At 36.6% G+C, this 18304-nt stretch overlaps 1 protein-coding gene across 3 annotated transcripts in view; it reads right to left on the bottom strand.

Annotated features, from left to right (window-relative positions):
- Positions 1–17410, bottom strand: part of LOC107085290 (fibrous sheath CABYR-binding protein-like) — a 19456-nt gene extending 2046 nt beyond the window's left edge. The window contains exons 1-11 of one of the 3 annotated variants that reach the window (XM_015375543.1): positions 17342–17410; positions 17180–17234; positions 11693–12154; positions 6334–6381; positions 5302–5346; positions 4794–5135; positions 4630–4662; positions 4441–4506; positions 3401–3493; positions 2375–2479; positions 305–412 (exon numbers count right to left, since the gene is read on the bottom strand). In XM_015375543.1, the coding sequence (XP_015231029.1) occupies positions 305–412; positions 2375–2479; positions 3401–3493; positions 4441–4506; positions 4630–4662; positions 4794–5135; positions 5302–5346; positions 6334–6381; positions 11693–12154; positions 17180–17224 (1347 nt within the window). In that variant the 5' untranslated portion in view covers positions 17225–17234; positions 17342–17410. Of the gene's footprint in view, positions 1–304; positions 413–2374; positions 2480–3400; positions 3494–4440; positions 4507–4629; positions 4663–4793; positions 5136–5301; positions 5347–6333; positions 6382–11692; positions 12155–17179; positions 17309–17341 lie in introns of those variants that run through there. The other 2 variants (XR_001481257.1, XM_015375544.1) reach the window with 2 other exon arrangements.
- Between the last annotated feature and the right edge of the window lie 894 nt (positions 17411–18304).

The following is an 18304-nucleotide window of genomic DNA, read 5'->3' as shown; positions in this document are numbered from 1 at the left end:
GGGACCTCAGGAACAATGTTTCCATTCTGTGTTATTGGCACCGAAAGTTCCTGAACCACAGAAATAAGATCAGTTAAGTATTCAGTAAACACAACTGTAAATATAGCAATTCCCTTGAATTAAACATACTATTATATGAGTATATATATTACGTTGACAACTCTTTTTTTTTTTTTTTTTTTTCGGCTGTTTTGATTTAATATCTTAAGTTGTTCATTCGAGTCAGAGTTTTTACTTTCAATTTTTGGAAACAGGTAGTTTTGAAGAACAATTTAGGATTTTCTTTTAACACAAATTAATTTACCACTGCATTGAGTTGTTTAGCCTCCACAGGAATCTGTATCTGACATGGGAAATCTCCTGATTTCACTTCGTCTGTCAACACATCTAAACACGACTGGTCTGCGGCATTCTGGAAAAGAAAGGAAATATCAGGTCGAAAAACGGTTAAAACTGGACTGGTTTTCTGTATGCAAAGTGTTTACCCCTCTAGAAGTGTGTTCCTTTCACTATTAAATGTTTTCCGATCTTAAAATATAAATTTCATGCAAAGGCAAACTGATGTATAAAAAGCATTTCCTAAATAATGAAAAAAAGGCTATCCAAACCAACCTGACCCAATGCAAAACAGTAACTGTTTCCTAAATCTATGGGCACAAAACACATAGTAAGAGTTTCACAGGCATTGACAACACTGTGAAGAAATTGTCTCTAACTCCTCTTTGCAAATAGTTTCAGCTCATTCTCAAAGGATGGTCACATCATTTTAGAGGCATTGAGGTCTTGACTTTGACCAGTCCATTGCCAATACCTTCTTATTGCTTTTAGAGCTAGACTCTCTGGTAAAATTTAGATCTTTTTTTTTTTGTTTGTTTGTTTTTTTCCCTTTCTGTGATTTTCACTTTGGAAATGTGCCATTGAAGCACTTAGCCCTAACCTCTTTGTTATGATGACACTGACTCTAACTGAGGCGAGCTTGGCTCTTTATGTTCTTAAGAGGATGTTCTGAGCCCTTTTATGACGTTCTCGATCACTCACTGATAAACAGCTATTTGGGTCAATGAATTACTCTTGGGAAGATTCATGACTGCTCCATGTAGGGCTGGGTGATTCACTGATAAAATCTGTTACTCAATTTTTTGCTGTTGTTTATGAAGATTAAATTTAGGAAAATCGGGATTATTTCAAACTAATCCAATCCATATGCTTCCATAGATCAGAGTTAAATCAGTTTATAACTTTTTGGTCTCAGGCGAGTACTAGTGATAGAATATTTCTCAGTGTGATAACCCTAGCTGCAAACATTTTGTCAGGTTGGTTTGTAGGTTTATGACCCACATACAGAATCACACAGAGAACCAGTGAATTTTAAAGTTTTATTTACAAAAGCAGCAACAATCTGGAAGCAGAGAACTACAGGGAGTGAGTTGAACTTTCTGGTTGGTCTGAGGGCAGAAAGCAGACTGATCAGGAAGGAGCTTGTTGATGAAAACTGATGATTGATTGATTTGAGGAAGTGGAGGCTCTATAGGGGTTTGATTCAGTGGGTTTTTAAGACTGTACCCCAGAGGTCTAGAAGAATGTGAGTGAGTATGGAGAGTGTTGGTGCATGCAAGAGACGTGGTGCTGGACGAAGACTGAGAGCTGTCTTAGAAATGTTCTTGGGTGTGCAGCAACACGAGTCGGCTCAGCCACCAGCAAAGATCCTCTCTGTGACAGGAAGCTCACTCATGCCAGGAAAATGAGGAAAATGCTCAGAAAATCTCAAGAGGTCCTAAGAAGTTTTTTTTGTATTTTCTTTGTTTCTTGTGGAAAAACTATTTTTTTTTTTTGTCATTGTTGAAAATTTTTTTTTTGCTTGTTCAAACCAGAAATACAGACAAAAGCAACCTAATTTTGGTCACACTTGGTTTCCACCAAAAGGGCTGACTCAAACAATCAGGGACTCACCTGCCGTCAGTCGGAAAATGTTGCTGCTTGTAGAGCTTTTTAGTTTTTGTTTTAAAAAACTGGGAAACACTGGTTGCCTGATCATGGCAAACTGCTAATCTTGCCAACATCCCCATAAACATGAATAGAAACAAGTCAAATTCTTGTGTGGTCCCTCACTAGGAAAGGTATAAAAATGGGTCAGAATTTTTTTTTCTCTAGTTAATTGAAGTTTTTAATTTTCATTCTAATAAATAAAATCCTCATTTGTATTTGCTCAGGTCGTCTATAACAATAATCAAAAAGTTTAATTATCTGAAATGTTTAGATGTGACGCAAAGGAACATTTGAAGAAATTAGGGGTGCTTATATGAAGTATAAATTCAACCGCTTTTTACTCAAGATAACACAAATGTTAAAACTAGATAGAATTTAAAGTTCTCACCTCCTCTGTAGGAGCATCAGGAGCCTCAGCATGTGCAGCAGCAGCAGTAGCAGAATCAGAGGACTCTATTTGGGTGGTAAATGTGTCCCCTGTTCTCTCAGTTTCCTGAATGTTAATAAAAGGGGAAAACAACTTCTAAGTGAATAAAACAGCTTAATGACAGATTTTTTAAAACTTTAATTTTTTTATTTTTGTTTCTTTCTTTGTTATTTTTGTTTGTTTCTTTGAACAATTTTTAATTCAACCATGAATTAAAAGCATACACATCCTCATAAACTAGACTATGAATTGCTGCGATGCATGGACTCTACAAAACTAAAAAATTATAACCCACTAAAAGTAGTGCTGTAAATGTTTCACTGCAGTTTATGCCAACATATTGGTATAAAATAGTGTTGCGCCGATGCCAATTTTTGGCCCCGATACCTGGCTGTGCAGTATCGGCCGATACCATACCGATCTGTGTGTGTATACATGAAGAACTGCATACTACTTGGATGTAAAATAATTACCATGATGGCTTTGTCAAGCTGCTGCCTACCTTTGTGAAACAGAAAAAAGACAAAGTGAATCCAGTAGATATTTTTATTGCCTACCTGGAATGGGTGACAATAATTGGATTGTTGCCCTATTTGTCAGTACTTGCCGATACCGATACCACCATTTTAGTGCTGTATCGCGGCCCTACCTGATACTGGTATCAGTGCAACACTAGTATAAAACCTTAATACAGCAGCACAATAATGACTGCAGACATATTTCGGAGAATATTAATAAAAAATATAACAAAAGAAAAAAAAAAAAAACAGTTTTGATTGTTTTTACTGTCCCTACCACTTCACAGTGATAATTGACTGTGTCTATTAATTTGATATGGTTTGTGCCTGATACTTTTTTTTTTGTCTATTTTAGCTGGAAAGCATGTTTTCTTTTGAATTTATTAAAAAAGAGAGAACACAATGGATATTATGGATGATATTATTCCTTATAAAGCATAACATTGAAATCGCTTTGTAGAAATCTCACCAGCTGGACAAGTGGAGAGGATGAAACAGCATCATTCACTGCAGAGACAGATTCAGTGACAACAGATTCATGGACCGGCAGGTCAGCAGCTTCCTAAGAGGTAGAAAAAGAGTTTCAGAAGAGAAAGTTTCTCATCTTCGGGACTGTGAGTAATTAAAGTAATCAAATCAAACCAGTTCACTGTTGTGGCGTTGTATATCAAAAAGCATACAGCAAAATAAGATGGCAACAGCACAAAAAAAATGACAAAAACAAAACTATCAGTCTCCTTGTTGTACTTTCCCTGCCAGGGTGCAGTTTCTCTGACCAGCATAGAGCTCAGAAATCTCTGATGAAATTTCCTACATCATGAACAGAACTTTGACACAACAGCTTATTTTCGCTTTGGTCATGTTACTTTGATCTAAAATTTTAAATTATTGTTTTTGTAGTGAAATCAACTAACATAATATAAAGTCCATCAGACAGCAACAGCTGATCCAAATCACTGCTGCCTGTGTTCTCACTAGAACTAAGAAAGTAAAGCACATCAGCCCAGTTCTGAAGTCCTTCCATTGCCTCCCTGTAGCTCAGAGAATAGACTTTAAAATCCTTCTGTTAGTTTATAAATCATTGAATGGATCAGTACCTAAATAAATAACAGATTTGTTGTCAGTGTATCAGACCACTCAGGTCTTCTATTTCAAAACCACTCTGTACATCCAGAACTAGAAGCAAACATTGAGAAGAAGCATTTAGTTCCTATGATCCATTTCTCTGGAACAAACTCCCAGAAGGCTGTAAAAGTGCTGAAATCCTGAATTCTTTTAAGTCAAATTTAAAAACCTATTTTGATTCGACTTGCCTTTGACTGTTGAAGTTAAACTGTTAAATGAGGTATCATTAGTTTAAGTTTGTGGTCCACCTGTTTTATTTATTTATTCTTTACTACCTGCTTTTATCATGTTTTTTATATTCACTTGCTTTTATTCTGTTTTTAATTTTCCCTCTGTTTTATTGTGAAGTAAAGAAAGTATGTGAAAAAAAATTCTTTGCAATACCTCTTTGGCTTCAACAAAAGGGAGATCAGCTTCCTCCATTGGACTTTCAGTTATAGCATTCAGCACCTGTGGAGATAAAAGGCTGCCATGTCACAGTCTAATAAAGCAAGCAAGAAAGAGAAAATCTGAATTTATCTGTTTTCCTTTCATTATATTTTTGCTAATAATTACAATGGAAAAGGTTCTTACTGTTGGGATTTCCAATGATGATACGGGAACATCCTAAGGACATAAAAAGAAGTCTGTTGTTGGCTTTGATAGCAATAGAAGCTATGGAAACTACAACAAACACTAGAAAATTTGCAAATTATGTATTTAAAGAGAATTATGGATATAGATTTCTGTGGTGGCACCTCTGCTGCTGTAACAGGCTCAACACTGAGTGCAGCCAAGTCTTCTTCAGCCACATCTTCCACTTTCTCCTCTCCCTCCTCAGGCGGCTCCAACGGACCAACCTCTACCCCATTTTCAGCCTCCACTGTTTCTATGACCGCCTCCTCCACTGATCCAGTATCTTCAGCAGGAGATTTGTCACTGGTAAGATCTTCTATCTCTCTATCTTCAGCTGCTTCTTTTGCAGACTCTGATATGCTGACTTCTTCAGTGATGGCCCCCTCCAGTTCCAGCTTAGCCTCAGCGTCTTCTTCTGCCAGGGTTTCAGCTTTTTCACTGTCTGCCTCACAGATTTCATATGTCTGCAAAGGCAACAAGATAAAATATGTTCAATTAATCAAGATCACCTAAGGAGTCCAGCTAAATACTGACTGTGAGAAGCTCTTAGAAATGATAGAATTACAGTAACACTGAATTACTTTATATTGCAGGACCAGCTAATCTTAGGCTATAAACCAAAGAACTTACATGATCTGTCTCTTTTTGTATTATTTCATTGCGTTCTGTCTGATTCTGGAAAAAAGACAAACATTTGTTACATTTCTATAAAAAGATGGTTGAATATATAAACTGATCTGTTAATGGATTACTGAATAGTGATGAACAAACATTATTACTTAAAGTTATTTAATCAAGAAGAGCTAATGGAACAGACCTGGTCTAAAAAAAACTGGTAACTTAATGCTGATTTTACACCACCTTCTCAGCTTTTAGTAATAATAAAGAGGTTTAGCCCCATTTCTGAGCTAACAGCTTTCTATTTATGTGTGTTGGTTGCCTTGTAAAAGAAAGTATCCAGATTTCTGCTCTAAGGTCCTATTATGACAATTTTTAAACAAGGTAAATGTTTTTTACTGGATTTTTTTATGCAGCACATTGTCATGTTTTTTTTTATTTTTTTTTACCAGTTTTAATGTAGATTTGCTGATGGATTTGTTAGGTTTTATAACCCAGTTTTGGTCACGTCTAAACTGATGTGATTATGACCTCACAGTTAACACTAGTTTACTCTTTGATAAGCAGAGAAGTTTATGACTGACTCATACTACATGTTGTCCAGGTTCACAATTAAGCCCATAACATAACCTACCTCCACTGTGCTTGATCATTGTGATGTATGTTTCCAGATGATGATGAATTGTTTGGGTGCAACTTTGTACACCTGCCAATTGTTTTCTTTTCTTTTTTTTTTTTTAGGAATAAATGTTTGAAAATTCATCAGGAAAAAAATCAGTCCCCTTTAAGGAGCAAAGAGAATTTCCCATGACCTTATTGGTTACTAGATTGGTATACTTTAAAGTTTTCTTTAGACACAAGCACTGATTTGACTTCAAATAAAAATAAATATATCAAATTTAGACCTTAGAAAAACCTGATCTACTATACTCTCACTTGCCTTATCCACATTTGGCTTATTACAAAATATGTGTGGCTGATTTGTGTCATCAGACAGTAAAACTAGTGTTTTATGTGACAATTAAATATCTATCTTAGATTTACTTCAGCTTCAGAAGCAACCTCTGCTGGAGCTTCTTCTGGGGCTGCAACCTGTGAAGAAGAAAGGGCAGCAAATTTATTCTCTATTGTCAACAAATAAAATAGCCTCAAAATTAATATGCATATGTATCCATCACAACCAATTTTCATAAACAAAAGCAGATCCTGTTTGCAAAGGCCACTCTTATATAGGCTAACAAGCACTTCAAGCTGTTCAACAACATTACCTCAAACACTGAAGCTCAGCTCCTTTCTGACATCTTAAAGGTCAGGCTTCAGGAGTGACGCAAACCGGACTTTCTAAAATTGTGTGAAACAAGTTTCCACACAACATTTTTTTCAGCCTTACTTTAGCTGTGATGGATGACCTAAAGGCATTTAACAGCAAATAAAAAATCCCAGTGAGATTCTTGGCAGGTTTTCTGTGTCCCTATGCAGAAATGCATGCCAGATTTAGCTCTCTAACTTGAGCTCACAGTTTTGCACAAACACAAAAAGCCAATGAACTTTTCCTTGAAATGTTTTGCTTGCTACATTTTGGAAAAAGGGGAAGAACAACCAACGTTCCTTATGAAATCTTGCAACCAATTGAATTTTGGGAAAGGGTTACTCCCTCTCTTTACTTCTTTGTATGTCTTTTAATGTCAGATTTTTGAATCTGCCTTTTAAATGAACTAATTTTCTCCAGGTTAATTTCCAGATGGAATATTTAATCAGTATTTATTCACAAATGCACATTCTTAAAAAGCACCCAAAATGCAAAACTGTATTAATATTCTTTTTTTATTATATATTTTTTTAAGCCATGGAAAGTATTCTTATACCACTAGGTTTTCCTGGCTTAATCTTGAAACTAAATCTAATTTATCAATGTCTTAATTCTAAACCCTTGTTCATTAATTGCCTGAATAACAGCAGCATTGCTAAAAAAAAATTGATCAGTTCATCATTTCAAAATCTGAAAAAACTGCTTACAAATTCAAATACATTAGAATTAGCCAAAAAATGAAATAAGTCCATATAAAATCTAATAATTTTACTCACCTTTCAAATATTCATTTAGAGCATTTATTTTTATAAAATAGACTGTTTATCAGAAAATCAGTATTACTTCTATTGGCTAATTTAAACTAAGCCAGGCTACATGCTGGCAATGAATGAGTTAAAACTATTTAACAGGTCTGTCACTTATTTACCATTAACTGGACAACAGGCATTCTGCAGATCACACGAGGGACCTTGCAGTCAGATGTCAACATTAAATTCTTTTATGAACATTGGCCAGATATTAACATCATATTTGGCAGTTTTTTCAAGATATTAATCTTAACAAGTGTCTTAAATTGCTTAATTAAAATGAATTTTTCTTCCATTCTCTCCTGATCTGTTGTGCCGAGAATTATCTGCCTGCCGAGAATTACCTCCCCTGTTGCTGGAGCGAACATCACCCTAAACTCACACCCATTGATGAGAAAACGGATTAAAATATAAACGAAAAGGGAGAAAGGGAGATCTTAAACATATTCTTATTGTTTTCATATTTCTTATACATGGATGCCTTAAAATTGATAGTTTGGGTGGACAGATAAATTCGAATTAATAGGTTTTATCTTGTATGGAGACAAGTTTGAGTCGATGAGCTACAGTCAGTGTGCGATGAATAAAGTCTCTGCTCAATGGATGCCAATTCCTGATTTTTCTATCAACACCATTCTAGATCATTTCTGACACTTTATTTGTTTACTTAGAACCTGGAACCTGATGAAGAATCCCTCTCCTCCTTATTTTCACATTTATTGTCCCAGACTTATGAAATTCATACCACAATCACAGAGAACAGGTATGATTATGTGGAGAAACTTGCATAATTGTAAACATTATTTCTCAAACTAAGCAGGGGAGGGAGATCTCACCAACTTAGAACCCGGAACCTGCGGAAGATTCCTTCCCCTCCTTATTCTCACATTCCCTCAAATCGTGTTGTCTTTGCCGGTTAGCCGTGATGCTGTTCAGAACACCTTCACCTGCTCCGCTGGCTGCGCCACTGAGGTTGAAATCGAAATCGCATGAACCCTCTGGGCCACCATAATTTGCTCAGGCTACTTGTAAGCGGACAGCCTGCCAAATGTTGAAAGGGCAATATTATTGCAATTACTGTTGATATATAATATAAATTTACATATTTAGTAAAAAAAAATGTCACAGAGGATGGTATGGGGGAATGGTCATTTAAGAAGGTGGATGATTTTTAAGATTTTTTTAGGAAGAGGGATGCCATCCCCCACTCATTCCCCTCAACTCGAGTACTAATTATCCTGTGTGGAGACTGTGACCTACAGTAATGCATGGTGTTTTCAGCCAACCCTTTTGATTTCCTGCAAGCAGTTAAATGACCAGCGAGGCCGAAAATAAAGTGCAGCCAAGTGTGTTGAGCCATACTGGCAATCACAGAGAGAAGCTCATGAATATTAGAAACTTTCAGTGTCTGATCATAAATAATTTAACTTTGACTTGTGCCAATCCCCTTCTAAATGTCTAAATGTAGGACAAATCTACTTTATGCAATATCCTTCCACTTCTCATTTTTAGTCCTGCTTAAGTGTGATGATTAAAGCATTCAAATCTGTCTCTATCCTGCAAGTAAAGGCAGCCTAAAGAAAAAGAGCAAAGTAAGCAGAATTAGCTACTTTAAGATATAAACCTCATGTTACTTGTGGTTTAATAGACAAAATGATTGGGTGAGATTTAAAGCTGTTTATATGCTGTTAAACGTACACACATGTAAAGGTAGCCACACAGAAACTTCATCCTCTCTCCAGAAAGCACAAGGGGAACTGAATGTGCAGAACTGTGCATGTATAAAGCCTCAGTTAAATTCAGCTACACCTATAACTGTAACAGCAGCAGCTTTAAAATTTATTTAATAAGGGGGAAGGAGGTAAAGGTGTTTCTTATTATTGTAACTTGTGAAAAGAAAGCCGTCAAAGATGCTATAACAAAGGCAAGAGTTTGACACCTGCTACTTAGATTTCTGCAGAGGTATAGGCTTGATGCAATCCTCTGGGATTCCCTGGACAGACCATCAATCAGAGTTGGGTCCTAATAGTCTGGTAGTTTTTACTTATAACAACAACAAAATCAAGGAAAAATTAAAAAGCAGCTAGCTTTGTCAGGATTTTGGCGTTGATGTCTGGTCTTATTATTCATTTAAATCACCTGCCAAGCTCTGACCTGTTCTCATTACTACCCATCTGATCAACCTTCTTCAGTCTTTATTTAACCAGCCTTCAGACCAGTCATCAGTGCCAGATTATTTCAAGCCAGTGGTATCAAAATTTTAGAGCATTCCTGTGTTTCTGATTTCCTGATCCTCAGAGATGGGAAGTAACGAAGTACAAATACTTCGTTACTGTACTCAAGTAGATTTTTCTGATATTTTTACTTTACTTTACTACTTATTTTTATGGTGACTTTTTACTTCTACTCCTTACATTTTTACACAAATATCTGAACTTTCTACTCCTTACATTTTAAAAAATTGGCTCGTTACTTTAGTTTTGAATCATTTCAATGGAGTTACCGTTATTATTTTTCATGTCATCAATACCAAATTCAATCTAATTGGATGGGAATCTACGTTGCATTTGACGCACCACTACAAGATGAATCGACAGATTCGGCGGTATTCATACGCGGCAAATCATTGCAGCTTGGTGGCGGTGGCGTTTGCATAGTAGTATGGACGACGAGATGATTGAAAATGAACACAACAGAGATCTAGTCCTATTGGCAGACATCCATTTAAAATGTAGGCAACGGCATGAAAAAAGTGGTTTCTACTTTTACTTTTATACTTTAAGTAAATTTACAAGCCTGTACTTTGTTACTTTTACTTGAGTAAAGAAGTTTAATCAGTACTTCCACTTTTACCAGAGTATTTTTTAACACAAGTATCTGTACTTTTACTCAAGTACGGAAAGTGAGTACTTTTGCCATCTCTGCTGATCCTAACTTATTCTGCCTGTGGACCTCTTAGTCTGCCTGTCCCGGTTCTGATCGGTTTGCCTCACCTATCCTCAGTGTGTACCAAACCTGGAATTCTTTTCCTGACTCCATTCTAGATTCTCTCTTTTATTTGGGTGTGATCTCCTGGCTCTAACTACTGAGCATGTCACTGACATTGGCTTTGGTTTCGTCCTCTGGATTATCCTGCCTATCTTTGTCTGGCTGGTTCTGATCTCCTGCCTGTCTTCCGACCATGGATACATTAACATCTGGGACTCTCTGGACAGCGCCCGCTGCGTCGTGTTGACAGCCGACCGGCTGGAAGCAGCCTCGCCCTCTGGGCTTGGACTGAACTATAAGACCAGGTTAGTGACTCACACATTCATTATCATCCAGAAAGACGTGGTCACTAACCTGTTATCTCCTCCTACCTTAGACGCTGCTCATTGTGGTTCTGTTTCCAATAAATGTTTTGAGAAATCTGTTTTTCCCCATTGTATACTGGATCCTATTGTTCTAAACCTGACAAGCTTCTGTCGAAAAACTTTGAAAGACTTTTTACAGTCTTGCGTTGTTGATAAGTATAAAAAAGTTATAAGTATAAAAAGTTGTGCTTCTTTGCAAGCAAAATACCAAAATAAACAACAAAAAAGTAAAAATGTATCAACGCATCCAGATAAAATGTAAATTTGGTGATGCAAACAAATGCAATTGCCATTGAGCCAATTCAAAGGGAACCAGTCTAACCAGGAATGCACAATCAGTGGTATAATAGCATGCCTGGATATGTGTTCAGACAGTTACCAAGGCATCTGACGGTCATTACAGTAAATATAATAAAGGTCATCTGACAGAAAAAGCAACAAGGAAGAATTAGGATGACAAATGTGTGAGTGCACCTCTGTCCCCAATGGTTCCAACATGGGGCAACTTTTATATCTTTTTGTCCCTTATGTTAACTACAGGGCTCACATCACACTCAGAATGCTTTCCTACCATTGGGTGCTGTTAATGTAATGTATAAATAAGGCATCATCTATGTCTGTTAATCTTCACTCACCATTTTGACTACAAATTTGATACAAACACCTGGATTTCCTTTGATGGAAATGACTCAATTAAATTGTCTCTGTAAATTGCCTTGAGATGATGTGTTATGAATTGACACCATATAAATAAACTGAATTGAATTGCATTTTCTAGAAACTGCTTGTTGCACGTCAATTCACTCTTTTCCTCTTGTAACAGTTTCCTGCAAGTTGATTGCCTAAAAGATACCCATCACTGGTCTGCAAGTGAGCCAGGTTTTTGTGCTGGTATTAAGAATGAGCAGGTGAAAAATAACCTATTTTATTACCTCAAAGACAGCTTCTGATTCAGAAACAGAAGATTCAGCTTCCTGTGCCAGATCATCTTCAACTGTAGAGGGCTTCACTGGAGGACTACTTTCAACTGGTCCATCTTTACCTACATGTGCTGGATCTACAACTTCATCCCCCACTCTGGATTCCACATCCAACTCACAGGAAGCTTGTTCCAACAGCACACCACCAGACTCTACTGTAGCTATCTCATCATGGACATCTGCGGTATCTTCTTTCTCAACAGGCTCTGGTTCCTCTTTTTGAGGTTCCACTAAGGGGATAGAGATGGGAACAGCCTGTGGAAGGTTTTCACGATTGGGCGGTGCAGTTTTAGCTGTGGGTTTAGCTGCTTTTTTGAGATTTGTTATAGGAGGTGGCCTAACTGCAGTCCCTGAGCTGGTTTTTATTGGTGGATTTGCTGCATGCTGCTCCTCCAGTGCTCTCCTTTGGGCTTGCTGAAACAAGAAAAAACAGAAATATACTGTAGATGAGGTCGACTAATAATGCAATGCTAAACAGAACCACTAAAGCTAGAAAGGAAGAGAAACTTTAAAAAGCGTAGTGCGTCCTTTCAGGTAAAACTCCCTTTGCTCTGACTCCGCAAATTAAATTCCAGGGGCAGTAATTCTCTTCAGGTGTTGCCTATTGATCCTACTATCGGCCACCTGTGTGAATTTTATTATCACAATTAATGTGTCTAAACTATGAATGACTGGGAGGTTCATTAGACAAAATCAGCTGTCAAAAGGGACCATGAAGACTAAGGAGCAGACAAGTCAACAGGAGCGGTGCTCATTGTTTGGGTGCTCTAAGTGCGAATGCCCACATAGTACAGGAAAGTATATTCTTTTTTTAAGAACAAAATATATCAAGAAGGTTCATCCTGCTTCTGTCCTTTCAGGTGAGCTTTCAGATGTAGAAAGCAGCGGCTGGTCTGACTTTGCAGGAGAGGCGGACAGGAGGCAGACAGATTAGACCTCAATTCTAGAATTTTTAAGAAAGCCACATTGCAGATGAGTTCCAGAAAGTATGGAAGCACGTGCATTAATCATCCATTAAAAGAAATCGATGATGTTAGAAGGAAATGTCTGATTTTTCAGGAATCGTGACACAGGAGGCCTGTGTCAATGTTTCCCAATCAAATCAAAGAATTGTACTGAATGTCCCTCCCTTTGTGAACGCTTTCCTGATACATAAGTGAAGTTCAATTTGAACTCTTCACAGTATTCATCTTTCTTATGCCAGGTTATTGTACCTGTGTAGAAGCTAAAAAAAAGGCCAAAAAATTATTACTAATATTTAACAGTTATTTGGTTCCAGTATCAAATGATCAAGGATAATGGAACAAGTTCCCCAGCAAACATACCAAGATACTGACTTTCACCTAAACCTAAACTCGGGAGTGGTGGCCTTGTGGTTAGGGCATTACGGTTGGATCCCAGAGGTTCTGAGTTCAATCCCCACTCCTATGGACTGCCACTCTGGGTCCCTGAGCAAGACCCATAACCCCAAACACTGCTCCCCAGGCGCCGCAGAGTGGCAGCCCACTGCTCCTCAAAGGGATGGGTTAAATGCACAATGCTGAATTTCATTGCTTTGTACTTATGACAGTGTAATCACAATTAAGTTGATTGTTCTTCTTCTCTTCTTCTTCTAAACTTGTTAAAGTCAGTAGCATCAAAACATGAATTAACAAGAGGTGAACAGTGGAAATTGAAAACCTGCAGACATCTACAGCACAGGTGAGATAATCCGTTAACTGTATGACTATCAATCTGAAGCAAAAATTCCCATTAAAACCTGCTGAAGGTAATTGTTGAAATAAAATGTCAATAAGGTCCAAGCAGCATTGATAATTTTGGAAGGTAATCTTTTTAATGAGTATAATATAGGAGTAAAAGCCTAAAACTAAAACTGTACTTTCTAAATGCCCTCATAGAGCACAGCTACTAATACTACTAGTGAAATTCAGCTCATTCTAGCTCTTGCAGGAATACAAGGTAGGCCATATTTGTCAGTTCCAACATATTTTTCAGCTTTGGACAAAACCCCCTCAGGCCTCAATGGAGATTTTAGAAGAGCAGACCACTGGAGGGTGGGGCCAACTGGGATTGGGCCCAGCAAAGCTAGTTAGATAATGGGAGCTAATTAGTTGAATCAAAATGGTCCTGACAGGTCTGGTGAAGCGGGAAGAGAAACCGTGCGAGTCAGCAGCACTCATGGGTGCCCTGCGGGCCAGACAGGGAGTCTAATCACTTCATAATCAGGTTATAATCACTCCCAAAAAATGCTTTTGTTAGGCCGAAAGCCAGCTCGGCATTGCTAGACCTGTGGTGCAGGCCAAGAGTGCCTGTGTGTGTGTGCGCGTCTTTTCCAGCCAAGCACCGTCAAAACACTCCCTGTGTTAGTGATGTCCACATAACTGAACTTGATATTTAGCAACCAACTGGACTCTGAACAAGACATGAACAAATGATTAAGACCTAAAGTTAGCGCCATAAGCCCTGAACCATTGAATAATTATCAGAAATTTTTTTATCTCCATTTAACAATCTGCCAAATGAACAAAGTAGCAATTTTCATAACTTTTATTGAATATTTGATACATTAAGCTTCATCGTGCTATTTATTATACAGTTTCTGTTCACTGCATTATTCTGTTCGTTTACATCATGTTTTTTTAAGAAATAAAGCATCACAGTAGCTGTGCAAACAACAGGCTGAGCACAGAAAACATCTAAAGATCCCACAAATCTACTTTACTGTAAATTTGGGTGGCTGCCCTTCAAACGGCAACATCAATGCCCAGGCTGCCACTTTTGTTCCTAAAGCTGCATTTCTTCTTAACTCCTAACGAACCTTCATCTGTCCCACTCACCAACATGCAAAGATGTAAGCTTTACGTATGTATGCATGTGAATATGTTATGTAAGCAGGAGATATGTTTGGCGGTATGTAGATAGATGGACTATGTGGTTGTGTGGATATGTTTCAATACATAACACAAATATTCCGTTCCATAGCATAATTTCAATAATTTTTTATTAATTTTTAATTGCCTCTATGAACGTCTTTACTTCACTGTGCCATGGAATTGCTCTTGAATTGAAACTCATGTTTTAAATATGGTACACATGGCATTACAGGGGTTAGAGAACAGTAAAATATAGTTATGAAAAGGTAACTGCTGTCAGCACAAAGCTGGACATGACTTAAGGAGCCATTTTGAACTTAGAGCCATTTGTTGACTGTGAAAACCAGAAAAATTGTATGCATTCCAAAGCCCTAGCAGTTTATTTCATCAATGAAAACAACATGTTTAAAAAAAGCACTGATGTGGTAATAAGAAGGACAGACTCTGACATTAAGAGGGGCATAAAAGCTCTAAAAATAAATCCTGTTGCCTGCAAACACTCATAATTTGATTGGTTTGTTATTTTACCTAATAAAGAATGTAAATGCTAATAGACAATTAAAAGGCATGTACTTATTACTTAAGGTTATTTTTGATTTGCTATCCATGGACAGGTGTCAGAGTAATCCCAATACAAAATGTATACAAGCAAAGCTAAGGCATTAGAGATGTTTCTATTCCATGATCATTTGGTCAAATTATAAAAAAAAAATCTAAAAGATTTCTTTCTAATCAGTGGTTGTTTGAATATGGAGAACTGTTGCTCCAACGTATCGAGAACAGAATGTATATTAATTCAATGTTTTTCCTGGCCTTCATCAGAAAGGACAACTTCTTTAATACATACTTGGGAATGGTCCTTTAATGGCTTCTTTCCAAGCTGAATTTCAAACTACTTCCACCATTTTGGAACCTGTAGTACATTTCTGCCTCGCCTAAGTTTAATAGTGCTCAGCAAAAATGATGAACAATAATATTAGCCAAAAAAAAACCCCAATGATGTATCTCTAGTGATTAAAATATTTTTAAAAAATGAAAAAGATCTGATAAAATCCTAAATGATAACAAACAAAGTACAGAATCAGAAATACTTTAATAATCCCACAGGGAAATTACTTTTGTTAAGGTTTTTCCTCTACATTAAAAAGGGTAAACACCCATACAAACTGAGTGAAAAAGTTTCTATAATACTATGCACTGTAATTGTAAATGAGTTGGTATTGACAATGCTTGTTGGGTTTGAGTGCATTCCATGCCATTACTATATCAAATGACTCAAAAAACTTTTCCTAAAAAGAATAACAGCCTATTTTCTATCTATCTTCTTATTCAATCATAGAAACATTACCTTATGCCAACATAAATTGAGGAGAACCATGATTATGGACAATAAGACAAACATTTACAAATTACATAAAATTTTCTTTGGCCATCGAAATGCATACTTTTTTAATAATGAAAAATAGTACAGCAAGAGAGATTTTTAGGTATTTGCATGGAAAAAAAATATTTTATCATGAGTTCTGCCCATGACAGGAATGAGAGTCATTGAAACATATATACATATTGAGCTAAATATTAGTAATTAGGTTTTATATTTGCTCATATTTTGCCCTTTTTTTTCTTAAAGATCTGCAAAACACTTTAATATGACTGGCTTGGTGGATGTAAAGAACAAGGTGTAGAGAAATTGATATTTTTGCTAAAAAAAACTACCGGTAAAGATTTTGCTGTGTGAGGACTGGAGGAAATCTTTGCTCTGGGAGTAAACAGAGCTTCTGTGTTACTTTCTCACTCATACAGATCTCCCCTCTGCCACACCCACTATGTTTCCTTTAAGCACTCGATATTCAAAAGCTCCTCTTTCCTACCGAGGCAATAGGAAGGAACCTGGAATCTTATAAATTAGTTTCTACAGACATAATATAGGGTTCTGCTTTTGTTAATTGTAAATTTTCTTAGTCTTTGCACAGGTTTTAAAAACCCTGTTTAAGTTAGAAGAAAAAACAAGCAAAGTACAATTTTTTTTGCAGTCTCTTCATGACTCAAAGGGCAGGCAAAATCTCTCCATCTTAAACATAAAAAGCGATTTCCTCTTTGAAAAATAGAATATATTATGGGGAATGTTGTGATTATCATCTAGTTCGGTTACATTTAAAAAAAGATAATGTTAGAACTGTAAATATACAGTCATATATTTATATTACTATCTTTTTAAAATGTCTTTATTACTGTTTTCAAGGCTGCACTTTAAGAATTAATAGTCTGGAGCTTTTTTGAATGAAATATTTTTTTTGTTTACACTCTATGTATACAAAATGACAAAATAAATTTGTCTTAAGTCTAAATTGAAAAACAAGCCTTAACATTTTCTTTTACCTCTACCTTCTACATAAAGAAGGTGCTTTTTTTCACCTCAAAAAGGAAAGTTTGAGTTTTTCAACCACAAGTGACTCATTATTTCAGGAGAAAACTAAATAATTAAGAATAAAAAAAAAAAACACACATGATTTATCTTGCTGATAAATCATTTTAGTTGATAAAAAGTACACCTGTCTACACTCACCACCCTCCTCATGCGACGCTTGTTCTTCTTCCTCTTGCTTGGCATTTTGGGTGCGCTGTTGGGAAAAAAAGAAGAACCAAACAGAATAAGTGAATCCGACAAAAAGGCAGAACGGATAATGTAGATGTTTATAAAGCTTTCTATGTTTCACTCCCATTTTACCTTCAGACAGAACCTATAGGAGGACTGGGGTGGAAGATGGGGGGCGTGTAAATGCAGAGAGTGAAAAGACGCGCGCATGCGCTGTGACGCGCGCTGGTTACATGTTTTCATGGGACGACCTACCTACGTTTGGGACGATGCATGGTGTTATGTAAGCCCTCAATCAAAATACTGAGAAAGTCAGATGGTTTTGCTGCATTTGGACACTTTTTTTTATTTATTTATTTTTTTTTTTAGCTCAAATAGATCATAAACTTCAGTTAACATCATGTACAAAAGTGTAACAACTGATGCTTCCTCCACTACATTCATGACAGTGTTTTGAATAAATTTAAATTATGAAACTAAATAACAGATGTCTTTGTTTGAATTTTATGCTGGGCACACAGAGTGAAAACTCGCCCCCTGGACGGCTGCAGCTGTAAGGCTCCATTGTTTACAGCTTCTTCTGCAGTAGTGTATGAATATTTAATATAAAAAAAATATCCCTTTGTGTTGGACAGATTTATCAGCTTTTGCTTGAAACATTTAAAATAAATGCCATTTTTTTTATTGCAGTTGTTAAATACATGTGCTTTCAATTTCAGTATGATCCAACTGTTTTAATCCAATTTTTAATCTGAGCACATTTATTTAGTTGGAGAAATGTGTTGGGGTCTGGGAGTTTCCTTCTTCTTACAGGTCCTTCTAAAATATTAGCATATTGTGATAAACTTAATTATTTTCCATAATGTAATGATAAAACTTGAACATTCATATATTTTAGATTCATTGCACACTAACTGATATATTTTAGGTCTTTTATTGTATTACCGTATTTTCACGACCATAAGGCGCACCGGACTAAAAGGCGCACTCTCAGTTATGTGTGCCATTTCTGTATTTAACACACACATAAGGCGCACCGGACTATAGGGCGCGTTTTTTATATAAAGGTACATGTCCTCTCAGGTGGATTTTCTC

The sequence above is a fragment of the Cyprinodon variegatus genome, unplaced genomic scaffold (genome assembly GCF_000732505.1).
Source record: "Cyprinodon variegatus isolate N-32 unplaced genomic scaffold, C_variegatus-1.0 Scaffold121, whole genome shotgun sequence".
Classification (NCBI taxonomy): domain Eukaryota; kingdom Metazoa; phylum Chordata; class Actinopteri; order Cyprinodontiformes; family Cyprinodontidae; genus Cyprinodon; species Cyprinodon variegatus.
Note: the sequence above shows the minus strand (reverse complement) of the source record. Positions and strands in the feature narration are given on the sequence as shown.